The 16501-nt window shown below is 35.4% G+C and overlaps 1 protein-coding gene across 1 annotated transcript; it reads right to left on the bottom strand.

Moving 5' to 3' along the window:
- Positions 1-318: 318 nt before the first annotated feature.
- Positions 319-8909, bottom strand: LOC105225751 (gustatory receptor for bitter taste 93a). The gene is made up of 3 exons (XM_049449276.1): positions 7881-8909; positions 386-530; positions 319-329 (listed from the first exon to the last, which is right to left on the bottom strand). Exons 1-3 carry the CDS (start codon positions 8907-8909, stop codon positions 319-321), a joined length of 1185 nt encoding a protein of 394 aa, XP_049305233.1.
- Positions 8910-16501: the final 7592 nt, after the last annotated feature.

Raw genomic sequence — 16501 nt, 5'->3', positions numbered from 1 at the left:
GAGTCCTATCGACAGTCAGCTGAGTGTTTTTTTTGAGGCTAGGGACACATTTTATTATACAAATGGTATTTCATTATTTTATGAACGTTATAATCATTTCATCGGGTTCGAAAGTAACTATATTTAATAATAAAATCTAATGTTATCAAAAAGAATGCAAGCTTACGAACTTTTCAGCACAACTGTTAGTTATAGTCTGATTAAATATCGAATTTTGGCATATATGTATATACTCGTATGTATGTATATACATACAACTTTTACATCCATTAGACCTAAGTCTGGTTTCAAATTAAATGCATAGTTGCTTATGTCTTGCTAACCACTGTCTGCGGATATGTAGATACATTTGTATATTTAAATTATAATAATTATTTGTACTTACTTGTCAAACCAAACTGAATTAGTATAAAGAGGTAAGACATAATGGCCGATAATATGACTAAGATGAACTCATTGTTGAGGTGAAAGAATCCCAACACCTTAATTTCGAGGTTTTCCACTTTGCGTTGACATATGAACGTCTCAACCTACAATATTATGGCAATAAAAGAAAATTTAGAATAATTTAAGGAAAACAGTATACATGCCCACATGTCTAAATATATATGTACATACATACTATGTACATTTCCATATACTTACATAAATATGTATTTTTATATTTGATTTTCCTGCAAAAAAGTGCGATAAGTCCGGGATGTGTCAGCGATTAGTTGTTATAAAGAATATTAATTTATTGAGTTTTCCAAATAATTCTTTGTCCAAGTGCATTTTCGCCAACGAAAATGCAACAGTTAATAAAATGTACCATTAATTCCACTAATGAAAATGCAACAGTCAACAAAATGTACCATTAATTCCGAAGAATTTTAATAATTTGTATTTATTGTTCATTCAAGTGCATTTCCGCCAACGAAAATGCAACAGTTAAACAAGAAACATTTCTTAAGAATTTTTACGCAAGCATTTATTTTTAAGTTATTGCAAGCAAGCAAAATATTAGTATTTAAGAAAGCACAAAATAAAACGGAATGCTGATTATCGATTCAAACTTCAACCCAGTTGTTTAATTATTCGTTGTTCATCACTTCGGTGAAAAAAGTGGCGCAGTCGGTAGGATACCCGTGTATCCTTGTGTGTAAAAATTTAAAATCAAGTTACATAAGAAAGGATATTGAATATTTCTATATTCGTAACGGGTAGAAAAAAATAAGAACAACGAATCCTTTAAAACATACAAAATAATTTTTGCTAAAAAGTTTAGTGAAAGTGACATTTGAACTTCATAAGATTGAAGAACGAATCCTTTAAAACATACAAAATATTTTTGCGAAAACGTTTAGTGAAAGTGACATTTGAACTTCATAAGATTGAAGAACGAATCCTTTAAAACACAAAAAAATTTTTGCAAAAAAGTTTAGTGAAAGTGACATTTGAACTTCATAAGATTGAAGAACGAATCCTTTAAAACGTACAAATTTTTCGAAAATAATACAAAAAGGGGGTGAAGAAAAGGGTAAAAAAGATTTACTCTTATCAACGATAATTTCAGACAACAACCGAAATATAAAGATACAGACAACTCATCAGCCAACTGCACATCCTAATCAACTTTAAACACAACATAGTGACAAATTTTTTCCATCCTTGGAAACACATCCAGATCAACTTCAACACAGAGCCAGACAGACAGCAATATAATATTCAACAACAACACCAGAAACTGCACATCCTAATCAACTTTAAACAGAACATAGTGACAAATTTTTTCCATCCTTGGAAACACATCCAGATCAACTTCAACACAGAGCCAGACAGACAGCAATATAATATTCAACAACAACACCAGAAACTGCACATCCTAATCAACTTTAAACAGAACATAGTGACAAATTTTTTTCCATCCTTGGAAACACATCCAGATCAACTTCAACACAGAGCCAGACATACAGCAATATAATATTCAACAACAACATCAGAAAGTGAGAATCCGATTAACTATATTATTTATAATTATTATTATTATTAAATGTATGTAACTGAAAAAATTAGCATAGAGTAAGAAATTGAAAGAAAATTACTATATACGTCTGGAAAACAAGAAAAAAAGGGAAATAAAATGGCAGTACCAGTTCAAAACTTTCTTACTATAAACCCTTTAAAATATCTTAATAACTTACCTGAATTCTGTGGCGACTCAAGAGACCTACAGACATTCACCACACTTATTAACCGAATACACCCACACCTACAAACATATGATGAACTGGCCCAACTAGTTTTTTCGGACATAATAAAATCAAAGCTAAAAGGAAGAGCAAGACAGGCAATAGAAATAAACTGCCACGCGACCTCATGGGCAGAGATTAAAAACATTCTACAGAATAATTTTGGGGATAGACGTTCTTGCGAAGAACTCTTTGACGAATTACGAAGCGTGACCTTTAGAACAAACACTTTAGATTTTTACAACGACATGAAAACCAGGTTACACAGGTTAAATAACAAATTAGTAACCATTTTAGGAGAAACCGAAGCAACTAGAGAGAGTGCGATGAACAACAAGCGCACTGCCCTCAATATCTTTAAAAACAAACTTCCTGAACCAATGAAATCAATCCTTTTCTGTAGGAACCCAGAAGACTTGGAACATGCGATGGACATACTGTTCCAAGCCGGGTACGCACATACAGGGAACAATAACGTGAACAACAGCACAGAATTAAAAACTCATTCAAGAAATAGGAATACTGACTATAGAAACTATACACAATACAATAAAAAAGACAGTAGGAATAGAACACAGTACGGGAATTCCCAACAACTATTCAACAGAAGGAATTTCCAACCAATGCCCCAAAATAACGGAAGAAATTACCAACAATCCCAACCATACCAACAAGCAAACCCACAAAATCCCAGTCCTCAAAACCCATCCTTCCAGAGACCAAATTTCAGAAACCAACCGGAACCTATGGACATAGGAAAAATAGAAGTGGCTGAAAATTTTCAGGAATCAGCCTCAAGAATAAATTACCATTTATAATAATAAAAACAAAGATAGGTTTCATAAGACTTATAATAGACACAGGCGCAACAAACTCCATTTTAAATCCGGGTATCTGCGACCCCAAAAGAATTCATCCAACTAGCCCACTTTTAATTAAAACTCTCCAACATCGAATTTACGTTGACAAAAAGGCAATAGTACCCATGTTCGAAGAATTTAGCGACATTGGAACTAATAAACCAATAGAATTTTATATAATAAAATTTCATAACTTTTTTGACGGTCTAATAGGTAACGATATATTGAGACCACTAAATGCCTGTATCGATTATAGAAAGAACGAAATAAATATCGGTAACAAAACACTCCCTATGCACTTCGAAAACGAAAACTTAAATGAAAGAAAGATAGTAGTACCAGATGACTCTGACCTAGTATATTATAAGGAAGAAAACGGCGGAAACATTGTAAGAGAGGGAATTTTAAATGTAAGAAATCAAGAGGCAAAGATAAACTTACTATCTGGAACCAATCGGGTGACTATGCAAAAAGTAGATCACGAAAATTTTAACATAATCGAAAATAAAGAATCTAAACCATTGGCTGACCAAATTAGAATAGGGCACTTGAACCCCGAAGAAAGGTCACAATTGTTGCAAATAATAAAAGAATATCGTAATATTTTTTACCAGGAAAATGAAGGACTTTCATTTACTTCAGCAATAAAACATAGAATTAGAACTACAAACAACATACCTATATTTTCTAAGTCATATAGGTACCCGTACGTACATAAGAAAGAAGTCACAGATCAAATCCAAGAAATGTTAAAACACGGGATAATTAGGAATAGCAATTCTCCCTACTCAGCCCCAATTTGGATCGTGCCAAAGAAGGCCGATGCCAGCGGGAAACCAAAGTGGAGACTTGTAATCGACTATCGTAAACTGAACGAAGTAACGATCGATGATAAGTTTCCCATCCCGAACATAGACGAGATTCTTGAAAAACTGGGAAGAAGCCAGTACTTCACTACACTCGATTTGGCGAAGGGTTTCCACCAAATCGAGATAGAGGAAGAAGACATCCACAAAACTGCGTTTAGTGTCGAAGGAGGGCACTATGAATTTCTGCGAATGCCTTTCGGACTAAAAACAGCCCCTGCAACGTTCCAGAGATTGATGAATAATCTACTCCAAGATTATATCAACAAAATCTGCCTAGTATACCTGGACGATATAATCATATTTTCAACATCCTTACAGGAACATATGAACTCACTTAGACTTATATTCGCAAGATTACAGGAGGCAAATTTAAAAGTGCAGTTAGATAAATCAGAATTTCTAAAAAGGAAACAGAGTTCCTTGGGCACATAATTACAACGGAAGGAGTCAAGCCCAATCCTAAAAAGATAGAATGCGTTGTTAATTTCCCAATACCCAAAACAGCAAAACAGATCAAGCAATTCTTAGGGCTCACAGGCTACTACAGGAAGTTCATAAAGGACTACTCGGCTATAGCTAAACCAATGACTAGGTGCTTAAAGAAAGATTCACAGATAAATATAAATGACTCGGACTACGAAAAAAGTTTTAACACCCTCAAGACCCTACTAACGCATGATCCAATATTAACATACCCAGACTTTTCTAAAACATTTACATTGACAACGGACGCGAGTAATTACGCTTTGGGAGCGGTACTTTCGCAAGGTAATCATCCAATATGCTACGCCAGTCGCACTCTTAATACGCATGAAACAAATTATAGCACAATAGAGAAGGAATTATTGGCAATCGTGTGGGCTACAAAATATTTTAGGCCATACCTTTTTGGTCGTAAGTTTATAATAGAGACAGATCACAAGCCACTGACCTGGCTCTTTTCTATAAAAGAACCAAATTCAAAACTTGTTAGGTGGAGATTAAGACTATCTGAATACGATTATGATATTAGGTACAAGAAAGGAACAAAGAATAGTAATGCCGACGCTTTGTCAAGGATTGAAATTGAACCCAGCATTAATACACTAGAATGCGATAGGGGAACGATAAAAAGTACTACTTCACCAATTAATATGTTTAAAAATCAAGTAGTTATAATAAAAACTACCTCTGGATCATTAAGAATAAAAAATAAATCTGTTTTTAAAAATAAAAGAAGAATAATTTCTATGAAGGAAATGGACAGGGAAACAGCAATTACAATACTAAAGAATCATTTTAATCCAACACAACTGAATGCTATTTTTATCGAAGACGAATTTTATACTATGTTTAAAACTGTTTACGAAGAACTATTTTCAAATAACCCAAATTTTAAAGTACTTAGATCTACACTCATGACGGAAGACATAGAAGACGAAAATCGATTAACTGAAATTATTAAAAACGAACATCTTGACAAAAACCATAGAGGAATTCAGGCAGTATATAAAGAATTAATTACGCGAATTTACAATCCTAAATTAAAACAAAGGATAACTCAGTTCATAAATAACTGTGAAGTTTGTAACTTAGAAAAATACGATAGGAAACCCACGAAGATCCCTTACAAAATTACAGAAACTCCATCCAAACCTCTGGAAACATTACATATAGACGTATTTTATACTTTAGGTAAGAAACTTTTTATGACAGCAATTGATAAATTTTCGAAGTTCGCGCTAGCATTTCAAATAAACGGTAGGAGTTGGACAGAATTTAAAACAAAACTTTTGCTGATAATCAATACTTATGGGAAAATAAATAAAATTGTTGTGGATAATGAACTAGGCTTTAAAGCTATACCGATGCAAGAATTTTTGAAAAAGGAGAACATAGATATTCACTATACTTCCAATAGTAACCATACGTCTAACGCCGACATTGAGAGACTACACAACACAATCAATGAGCACATACGCTTATTAAGGCACGATAAAGAAAACAAAGACGAAAGTATAGAAGATAAAATGATAAGAATAATAGGTTTTTATAATAATACAATACATAGCACGACCGGCATCAAACCGATTGATTTTGTAAATGGCAAAGTACATGAAGATAGATACAAAGAAATTCATGATCTTATAAATTCAAAGAAAGAAAAGTACATTCAGAAGTTAAATGAAAACCGGAAGGATATAGAATTAGAAGGCGGACCAAATTACATTAGAGAGATAAGAGGGGGTAAAAATCACAGAAAATACAGGAAAATTAATGCTGAAAAAATAGATGATGACCACTTACAGATAACAGAAACTGGACATAAATATTATAAAGCTCACGTTAGACCTAAGAAGAAATACCAAGACAAGAGTAACCCCAAAATCAAAGCTACAATTAAATAAAAGTAATTTTTTTAGATGATTTTATAAAAATTAACGATGATTGTTTAAACAAAATACTAAACTTTGAAGAAGCTAATTGCAAAATGCAAACATTAAATACACAAGAGATAAGCGAAATAATTCCTGGAGTACTAATTCTTAAACATTTTAACAGCACAATATCCCATAAACTAAACACAACAAAGCTAAATTAAACATTTCAGGAAATTACTTAATCAAATTCGAAAATTGTGAAATAAACGCGTTAAACAAGACTTTTACAAATGTCAAAATAAAAATACAAGACAAGTTTATTCTTCCTAATATCATTACAAAAATTAAAGACAATAGTAATACAACACTAGCAGACATAAAAATTGAATCTTTATACCTGAAGCAAATAGAATACGAAGAAACACTGAAAAATATACAATAAACAGATAAGAACTCAAAAATACTTAGTTTTGGTATAGATATCTCAATTATTATATCAATATGTATCTTAATTATTTTTATATACCTCTTTAAGAATACAAAAACATATATTCCAAATGTACAATTAAAAAAGGAAACTACTATAAACAATCCGGCAAAGATAATATAATTTCGTCGGAGCCTCAAACTAACGGTGGGGGTGTTATAAAGAATATTAATTTATTGAGTTTTCCAAATAATTCTTTGTCCAAGTGCATTTTCGCCAACGAAAATGCAACAGTTAATAAAATGTACCATTAATTCCACTAACGAAAATGCAACAGTCAACAAAATGTACCATTAATTCCGAAGAATTTTAATAATTTGTATTTATTGTTCATTCAAGTGCATTTCCGCTAACGAAAATGCAACAGTTAAACAAGAAACATTTCTTAAGAATTTTTACGCAAGCATTTATTTTTAAGTTATTGCAAGCAAGCAAAATATTAGTATTTAAGAAAGCACAAAATAAAACGGAATGCTGATTATCGATTCAAACTTCAACCCAGTTGTTTAATTATTCGTTGTTCATCACTTCGGTGAAAAAAGTATTAGTCTCTAATGATACTTTTGACATTTTTGTACAGAAAAAATATTCCTTTTCGTTTAACCATGTTCTATGCAAACACTAATTGTACGCTTTTATGCCCGAAAGCTTACCAAAGGATACTATTCGTAAAAATCGTTTAAGAGGGTAATTTCTGGTATGAACTAACTTATCTCCAAGTATACCCTAAAGGTATTCGCTAGGTACTATTAAATACCTAATTATATTCTAAAGATACGAGCTGGATACTAATTTATTCAACTTCTGTTTTGTATGTTACAAAGTTCTTACTCGCAATTATTCTCTTATAACAAGCTATTTCCTTGTAGAAATCTACTAGGAGGTTGCAGATTTTGGAACAACTGTTATTATAAGGAAGCCTAGGGTTACTACGAGCTTGGCAATGTTCTACAATTTACTTTGCTAAGCACATATGTCACACTTTGCCAGCCACTGGCGAATGGATCTTGCTTTTTATTCTTTCTATGCTTCTCTATTTTCAATTTTTTAATATTACATATACCTAAACTTACGCTTTCGTCCCAACGCGCATCGATATCGGAGCAGACCAGATCCAAATTGAGCAAATCGGTCAGCTGTGACTTCAACACTACCCCATCAGTGCTAAATATTAAGAAAGCCAAGTTGCAAAACTTAAAAACCGTGGAGAAAAACGCCATTAAATCCACAGCACCCGTTTCGATATATCGCGATATAAAGCGATGCATAAGCATCAGTATGATCACAAAGTTGTAGTAAATGTAGTAAAGCACTTGCCAGCGGAAAATGTGATGAAACTCTTTGGTCAACTCATATAAAACCGAATAAATATTGTTGCTGTCGTCGATGCTTTCCGAGCACAAGCACAATTCTTTCATACGTTGATGTTTACTTAAACGCTGTTGCGGCTCTTCCGATTCAATTCGGCTCATCCTTTCAAGCATTCGCTCCAGATATGTAGCCATTGCAATGTACATTTGTCTGATGACCATAAAGCCCACAAAACAACAATCCAATATATATATTGTGCTTAACCACAAGTAAATGCCTGCTAAAAAACTCATCAGTCCTGTACCTTCGACTAGTAATGGAATTTCATACATCAGTCCGAAAGCGCTGAGTAGAAATTTCAATATGATGGATATTACAAATGTGCGTCCCAGTATCTGTTCAAAGCCTGACTTTGTTGAAATCCTTTCGTACATATTAACGAGTTTGTTGATTATTTGAAATATTTTTCGTTCCGAACACTCATGTATAACGAATGATAGTATCGAGAAGAGTGTTACAGTTGTCACTTGCACATCGGCAAAAAACATTAAAAATGAATTGCCTATATATCGCACATATGGTGCCATCATTTTTGGCATCAACGACGCAAAAATCAGAGAAAGCCAAATGCGCCATATAATTCTTATAATGCGAATCCAACGCTTTCCTTGACGTAACTCCATCTTCTGTTTCTGCAATTTCCAACCGAACACACTCAAGAAGTGTCCATACTTATAGAGCACTCTAAGCAGGCGGTAAGCGAAAAGCTCTGTGCGATTGTACTTCGACATAGTTAACCACAAACTGAGCTGTTCGAAGGGTCGCCGTGCTGGGTATACCTCAATGAGGAGAAGTTGTCAGGAAAAGGATGTAAGTGTGTATATCGTACTATGTTCAATCTACTACAATAGCCGACACTCTGTTGCCTATTTTACTAATTAAATATAGAGATAAGATGCCTGCGATATGGACTCATGACCATTGCTGTGACCGTATATACCATAGTTGGCTAGTCAATGTTTGGTGTACAGGGAAAAGTAATACACAAACATCCTCATAATTATTATTCAAGCGATAGATTGAAGATTTCGGTTATCCTCGTTAACTCATCAGCTTTCAAATGAAAAACAATTAATTTAGTTACACCTGAACTTGTATCTATTATATAACGCGGAGTACAACATTGAAATGACCTGGAAGGGAACTAGTTTACAACTAGAGTTTCCTAGCAAAAATAAACTACTCTGAGAGAGGCCAGACTTTTGTCAATTATAAACCAAATTTAAACTTTTGTGTAGTTATTTTTGAATTAGACAAACCACCGAAAAAATCTCATATTTCAATATCTTTAATTATGGGTATTTTTGATTTTAGTATTTTATTTGTTTCACTTTGAAATTCAAAGATTTCGTTCTAGAGTTGCATTAGCCACAATCGTACTAGTATTTCTGAACGAATTTGACGGTGGATATTTTGTAAGGTTCAACATGTAAAAAACATCAGTTACTTGTGCAAAAAAAGATGGTTGCCTTACTGGTTAGGTTTTTGCTTCTTACTAGTGAGAATTTAGTTTATAACTAGTTCTTCTGACTGCAATTTAGTAATAATGTATTTTATGTACAAGTATATGCAATGTTTGTCGACAGTAATGATACGTTTGTAGGGTCTTCAGCTACGTTGTCAAGCAATTGGTTAATGTTTTGGGTATGAAGCGAGTCAGTGCTAGACTCGTGCCAAAAGAAAATGTGTTAAGTCGATCCATAGTAGATATTGAGATCCTTTGCTGTCTGTGAACCATAAAGTCAACACGACATTGTCGTCACTAACAGAGATGGATGGACGACTCACATGAGGCAAAATTTCGATTATGAAAACACTGCTGCCATAATTCTATTAGAAACACAAAACAAGAGCAAACTCTTTGTTAAATTTTTTTCCATGGTAGAAATCACCAGATAAACTTCGCGCGAACATAACACGGGTTGTAATTAGTCTAGGGGAAATTCCAAACAATTAGCACGAAATGGATCAGACCAGATGAAATTTGATCAGATGATATTTGTATATAAAATCAATCAGACATTCGGAGGCAGTTGATTTTTAAAGAATCTTCAATTGTCGCACAAAATCTAGTAAGGAACTTTTGTAAAAAGTGTATTAATAATCTAAACCCATATTCTTGGATGTTCTCTAATATTTGGGACCAAATTGAGATTCTCTAAACGAGAATTTGTAATGAAAGTCGGATTATGTGTTGTTCAAATGCCTATTTAAACTGATTTTAGATTGGTGTTATTGCAATAATAAAAGCTCCGCCAGAATCGGGAAGCACCTCTACGAGACGACTTTCTATCTTGCGACTTCTTCAATCTATTGCTTGGAAAAATAATGCTACCTGCACAGCTGAGTCGAGAAGGCACAATCCTTTATAAGAGTATACAGCTACTCGCGTATGCCGATGATATTGATATCATTGCCCTCTACATTCGCGCTGTTTGTTCTGCTTTCTCCAGACTATATAAGGAAGCGAAGCAAATGGGTCTGGTAGTGAACGAGGGCAAGACCAGCAACAATGTTGAACTCGAAATCCAACTCAGAATAACTCGTGTCAACAGATGCTACTTCAGACTGAGTAGTGAATTGAAAAGTAAAGTCCTTCCTCGATGAACATAGACCAAACTCTGGTGCAGAGGCATGAACGATAACAATATCTGATGAGTCGGCGTTACGAGTTTTCGAGGAAAAAGTTCCGCGAAAGATTTTTGGTCCTTTGCGCGTTGGCCACGACGATGGAACGATGAGCTGTATGAGATTTACGACGATATTAACATGGTTCAGCGAATTAAGAGACAGCGGCTACACTAGCTATATCATGTCGTCCGGATGGATGAAAACACTCCAGCTCTGAAAGTATTCGACAGTACACGCTGGAGGAAGTAGAGGAAGACCTCTGCCTCGTTGGTGAGATCAGGTGAAGAACGACCTAGGCTTCACTTGGTATCTAAAATTGGCGGCAAATTAAGGATTTCCTACGTAATTGGCTCCTATTGCAGTCTGATTTCTATTATACATATAATACAATACTTCCAAAAATTTAGCAACTTGGTTTCTACAGCATCCGACATTGAAAATGACGGTCTGGGGAGGTCTATTAAGCAGTCAAGCCGAATAAAATACCAAGAAAAATATATTTTTACTTCCATATAATGTCTGTAAGTATACAAAAATGTCTAAGTGCTGTTATAGTGTAATTGAATAGGCATATTCATATATACTACACATCTAATGCTTGCTTATGCTACAATGGCAGAGACTATTTTTCAGGCCATCAAGCTGCGGCTTTCACCAGCACAAGTTTCACAGAGATATTACTGGTTTTTATTCGCCAAAGAAATCGCTTAGAACAAAGACTATTATGCATTTGAAACCAGGAAGTGTAAGGCTATTAAGCCATGCAACGTCTTGTGGAAAACTTGCTCATACAACTTTCTTTGACAATTGTGTTCACCAGTTCGCTCGTGTGTGCTGGAAACCGCTTCCACTGAGGTTTTGCATAGACTTTATCGAAGATTTCGCGCAAATTTTGCCAAAAAGAGACTTTCAAATAGAAACGGCTTGTGTGTTTGTGTACATGTTTATGTATACACATACATATATGAATACGAAGGTATATTTGTGTTTGAATTAAGTTTGAATCCTGTTCGAACAGTAGCAGCGAATAAACCGAGTTGCAGTGGTACAATAACTAGTGTTAGTATGGGTATATGTATGTATGGATATGTGTATACTGCGGTTTAAGATACGAACACTACCGCTTTTCCAAGCTATACATTATTTTATCGCCTCTTGGCGTATCCGTGTATCTGTTGACTGTATGTACGAGCATCGAAAGCGCTATTGCTAGGCATAACTGGTTTGTTGTAATGCCAGAGACCATAGACTTGCTGACTTTTTATGATTTATATACATACATATGTACATACATATTTATACTTATGTTTGTGACAAGAGTTTGTTGTGCCACTCTATGCAGCATTATATGCTTGTATGTGTGCAAGTGTATGCAGTTTGCACAGATTATCTGGTGAATTGCAACGGCAGTGGCAACCTCAGTTGACGGCACCGCATCTTTGGCGAATTGCCGCCACTAGGAGTTGCAGTTTATATAGCGCAACCAGTTCTTTGGCTGCACCACAACACAGCGCCATGCGGCGCACTCGTTGTGGTTGCTCTATGACTTAGCGGTTACGAGAGCGCCTAGGCTTGAACAGATACATTCATATGCATATACAATATACTCAAAGCTATGGACTGCAAGTTGTGGTTTAGCTTTCAGTTTAAATCACAATGAAGAAATATCTATTTTTCAAAGATACTTCCTTATTTTTTAATGATTGTTATACCCTGTATAGTGTATCATAAGATTGCCGCGATGTTTGTAACATAGTATAAAATGTAAAAAAGGTAATGGATTTCGAGGTTTTCTACTTTTTTTTAACAAAAAAATACAGAAACTTCAAATTTAATGGGGAATATTTATAATCAATCGAAGGAACATGCTTTGCATTTATTTTTTGAAAATTATCTCAAATCTCAAATGTTGGCCGCGGCTACGTGTCAGCTGGTCCATCCGTTGAGCCCAATTTTCGATAACTCGTTCGAGCTTTAATACTAGTAATTGGCGAATGACACGCATGTTGTTTTGCTCCAAAACCTGAAGCGAAGCGGGATTGTCCGCATAGGCTTTAGAGTTTCTATATCCCCACATAAGAGACTCAAAACGTGAAATTTTATGCTCACCGAAGTGTTCTCTCAATAAATCAACATTGATTGATACGAAATGTGGGCAGTTATCTTGTTAAAACTAAATGCCGCCTAGATCACGAGCTTCAATTTCAGGCAGCAAATAGTCGATTCTCACCGGCATTTTTTTTGAAGAAATATGAACCGATAATTCCACCGGCACACACGCCCCACCAAATCGTTGCTTTTTTCTGGATGAAATAGCAACTCTTAAATCTCTGCAGGTTGCTATTCGTCCCAAATGCGCCAATTTTGCTTCTTTACATACCCATTGAGTCAGAAATTCATCTCATCGCTGAAGAAAATTTGGCTCGGAAACGATCTTTTTGAAACTTTGCAAGAGTCCATAGAGCGAAGTGATGCCGATTCGGAAGATCGAGCGGCTTCAGTCATTGCACAAGCTGTATTTTGTACGCTTGCAATTTAATATCTCGACGTAAAATGTTCCATAGGTCATTCCGAGTTGCTGCGAACGGCGCGGAATCGACTCTCCACGGTCTTTGTGTACACTCTCAGGTACGGCTGCCATACTTTTTCACTGCGTAGACGCGGTCTATTCGGTCGAATATTATCCAAAAAAGAATGCTGGGTCCCAAGATGAGTGATGGTGTTGCGAATAGTACGCTCAGTAGTTCGATTATGTGGATCATAAGTTGAGCGAAGCGCGTAAATCACAAGCTTTGCGAAACGTGATATTCGTAATAAAGTTGAACGATTTGTTAACGATAATCAGGCGTAAGTCTTTCCGTTCTGAAATACCAAACAATACTGAACAAAAATCACTTGACTGCTTGACACGGCTCACCTCTACTTGGATCACTCGTTAATAGACATAGGCAAGTATATAAAGCAGAGTCTCTAAAATTCTAAAGAAAATCGATCCAGTGGAACCTGACAAATTGTGGCTATCGTTTTGAAAAAAAAGTGGGTTTTAAGTTAGATGCTGAAGTCAGCAAAGTACCTACATATATATTCGAAAATAATTTGAGTTTTGAAAAATCCTTACCCTTGAATAGTTAAACTTTGAAAATATAAAAAAAGAAAATGGATTTATTTTTAGTTCTAGGCTAGAATACCCCCTTAACTTTGTCAAAGCTTGCCGTATTACTTGTCTGGAGAGATAAGGAATTTATTTCTATATAAAATTGAAAATTTGAGAAGTTACATATAGATTTTTTGCTATAACAAGATTGGTCGAGAAGAAGAACCCTGATCAAAAGATGTAACGCCGAAACTATCATTAGACTCGTTGTACTAGCAAGTGATATTCAACTAATAACTCGGTGGATTTAATGACATTCTTAAGTTTTTTTCTTCCATGCTGTCCAATTTCTTTTGAATTGGAACATACAATTCCTTATTGGAGAGTTAAATTCAAAATCAGAATCATGAAAGTCACATTATCGCAGTCGACACAACAAGATAACTCGAGATAGACCAATAAGTGGTTAGGAATATTCCAATTTTTGAAGGCTGAATCTTCCTCTATAGTAGCATTGTTCCTAAGTTTTCTTCAGAACATCTTCTTATAAACAAAATTAAGTAAGGAAAGTTTAAAATCGGTTTGTGTGATATAGTTGTCCGATCTGGGCGATTCCGGCAAAAAATCAATAGAATATCAAATGCACATACATATGTACATATGTATTAAATATCATTCGAATATCTTAAAAACTGAGAAAGAAATTTGTATAATTCCGCAAAGATACATACATATGTATACTACGCCTTAAAAATCGATGGTTTGAAACCGTTTTTATACCCATAGTCTATTAATCAAAGTTGTTCAGAAAGTTTCATAGAACAATTCTCCACATTTTCCTGTCGTCCCGCTCTGATATACATATATATATGTACATATGTACATACCATACATACATACATATATCATTATGTAATAGGAATATTGCTTTGAAATCTTCCAATATGTAATAACAGCCAACTACAAGCATTAAGCCAATACTGAACTAGTTTTTTTTAATTTCAGAAAAGGATTTTGATACCTTAACTAAGCGCGAGTTTTGTCGTTGCTTAATTTGGTTTCAATATAGAGACCATATCCCTGGCGACACAGATATTCGTGTCTTACCTGACCATTTTTAAATGCGTACGTTGATTCCTGCAGCTGCCACACGCACGTGCTTACCTGTCCAGGAATAGGTACATATATGTACATATGTACGAGTATGTACGTACATAAAAACCAGATCTAAATAGTGCAAACCGCAATGATGATACACAGACAATGTTGATAGGAAGCTTCAGCAAGTGCATGCACCTCTTAGAGTGAACATGTAAGTTTGTTGTCCCCGTATAAATGTGTGTTTGTCATCGCAATTGAAGTACATGAAATAATTGCAGCTAGTACTTATTTCAACCTAACACAACGCGCCCTCTCAAATCAAGCTATCCAATGATAGTATTACACACACACATGAATATCACATTTTTTGTGATCGGTGCTACGTCGATCAGTGTGCTACGTTGACCCCATATCGAATGCGTCTGCGAAATTGTGTTGTGTTGTGTTGTGTGGTGTTGTGAAAGCAGTTGCTTTACGCAGAGTCATTTCAAAACAACTCCATCCACTTCTCTTCACTGCTCTCCTCTCTGCCGAGATCGGCTATCTACTCATACTCCACTCTTTTCTCTAGTTTACCCGCGCACTCACCGCGTCCTGCTCCACTTTGCCGTAAATCGAATCAGGGAAGACCTAGTGAGGCCAAGCCAGGCCAATGAACTGTGACTGCAGTTTTACAGTGAGTTCGGCCAGTTGGCCGCATGGACTACGTGTTGCAGCGTTCGTTTTTTGCTTTGCATTTTGTTTTTGCAGCAATATTGTAAGCGAATAATTGCATAGGATAGGAGAAGTGCACGTGCACGATTCGACCACAACCACTTTTAGCAACTGGCCATACAAAAGCAACAACTACTTTGGACGCTAGTTGCTGGATGCTGCTCATGGTGTAAGCTGTCAACATTTGTGGAATGGAAGAAAGCAGAAAATAGATGGAAAATCAGGACAAACGGACTTTTTATGAAAACCATTTTTTATGTACATATCTCTGTTGGATGTGTAGTTAAGGGGCAATAAGAAATTTTTTGCTTTTAGGGTTACTTAAAATATGAGAGAGGAAGTGCATCTTATTTCAAATGAAATGGTGAAAATATTAAGAAAGTTTAAAAAAACTGCACATGCATTTAATTTCTATTCCCTGTTCGGTGGAATGGCTGAAGGTATACGCTCATAAGTGTTTAAGGCTTGAACTCCCAAACGCAGCAGTCAAGAAGAAATATGGAATCTAAAGCTAGACCTGTGAAAAGCCCCAAAACTAAGCAGAGGGTAACCTTACTGAGGGCAAAGAGATCACTCCATCTCTTGTGATCGATCTTTGTTAAAAAGGTCGATGGTGGCCCAGTGCCGGCCATGCTCCCGCGAAACGCAGTTATCTAGTAGTGGAACACAAGAGAATACCGATACATTCTATCGGTAGAGGTTCAAGAGTGCCTTTCCTTGCCAGCTCATCAGCTTTACAATTTCCTGTGACTCCGCTGTGGCATGACACCCATACCAGGATTA

This window comes from Bactrocera dorsalis, chromosome 2 (assembly GCF_023373825.1).
Source record: "Bactrocera dorsalis isolate Fly_Bdor chromosome 2, ASM2337382v1, whole genome shotgun sequence".
Lineage (NCBI taxonomy): Eukaryota > Metazoa > Arthropoda > Insecta > Diptera > Tephritidae > Bactrocera > Bactrocera dorsalis.
This window is presented reverse-complemented; position numbering and strand designations above follow the sequence as displayed.

Excerpts from the sequence above, each read along its gene's own strand:
- LOC105225751 (XM_049449276.1), bottom strand. The coding sequence starts at position 8,909 with ATGTCGAAGTACAATCGCACAGAGCTTTTCGCTTACCGCCTGCTTAGA. Across the intron at positions 531-7,880 it reads ATGCGCGTTGGGACGAAAGC|GTTGAGACGTTCATATGTCA; the intron begins GTAAGTTTAGGT and ends ATAATATTGTAG.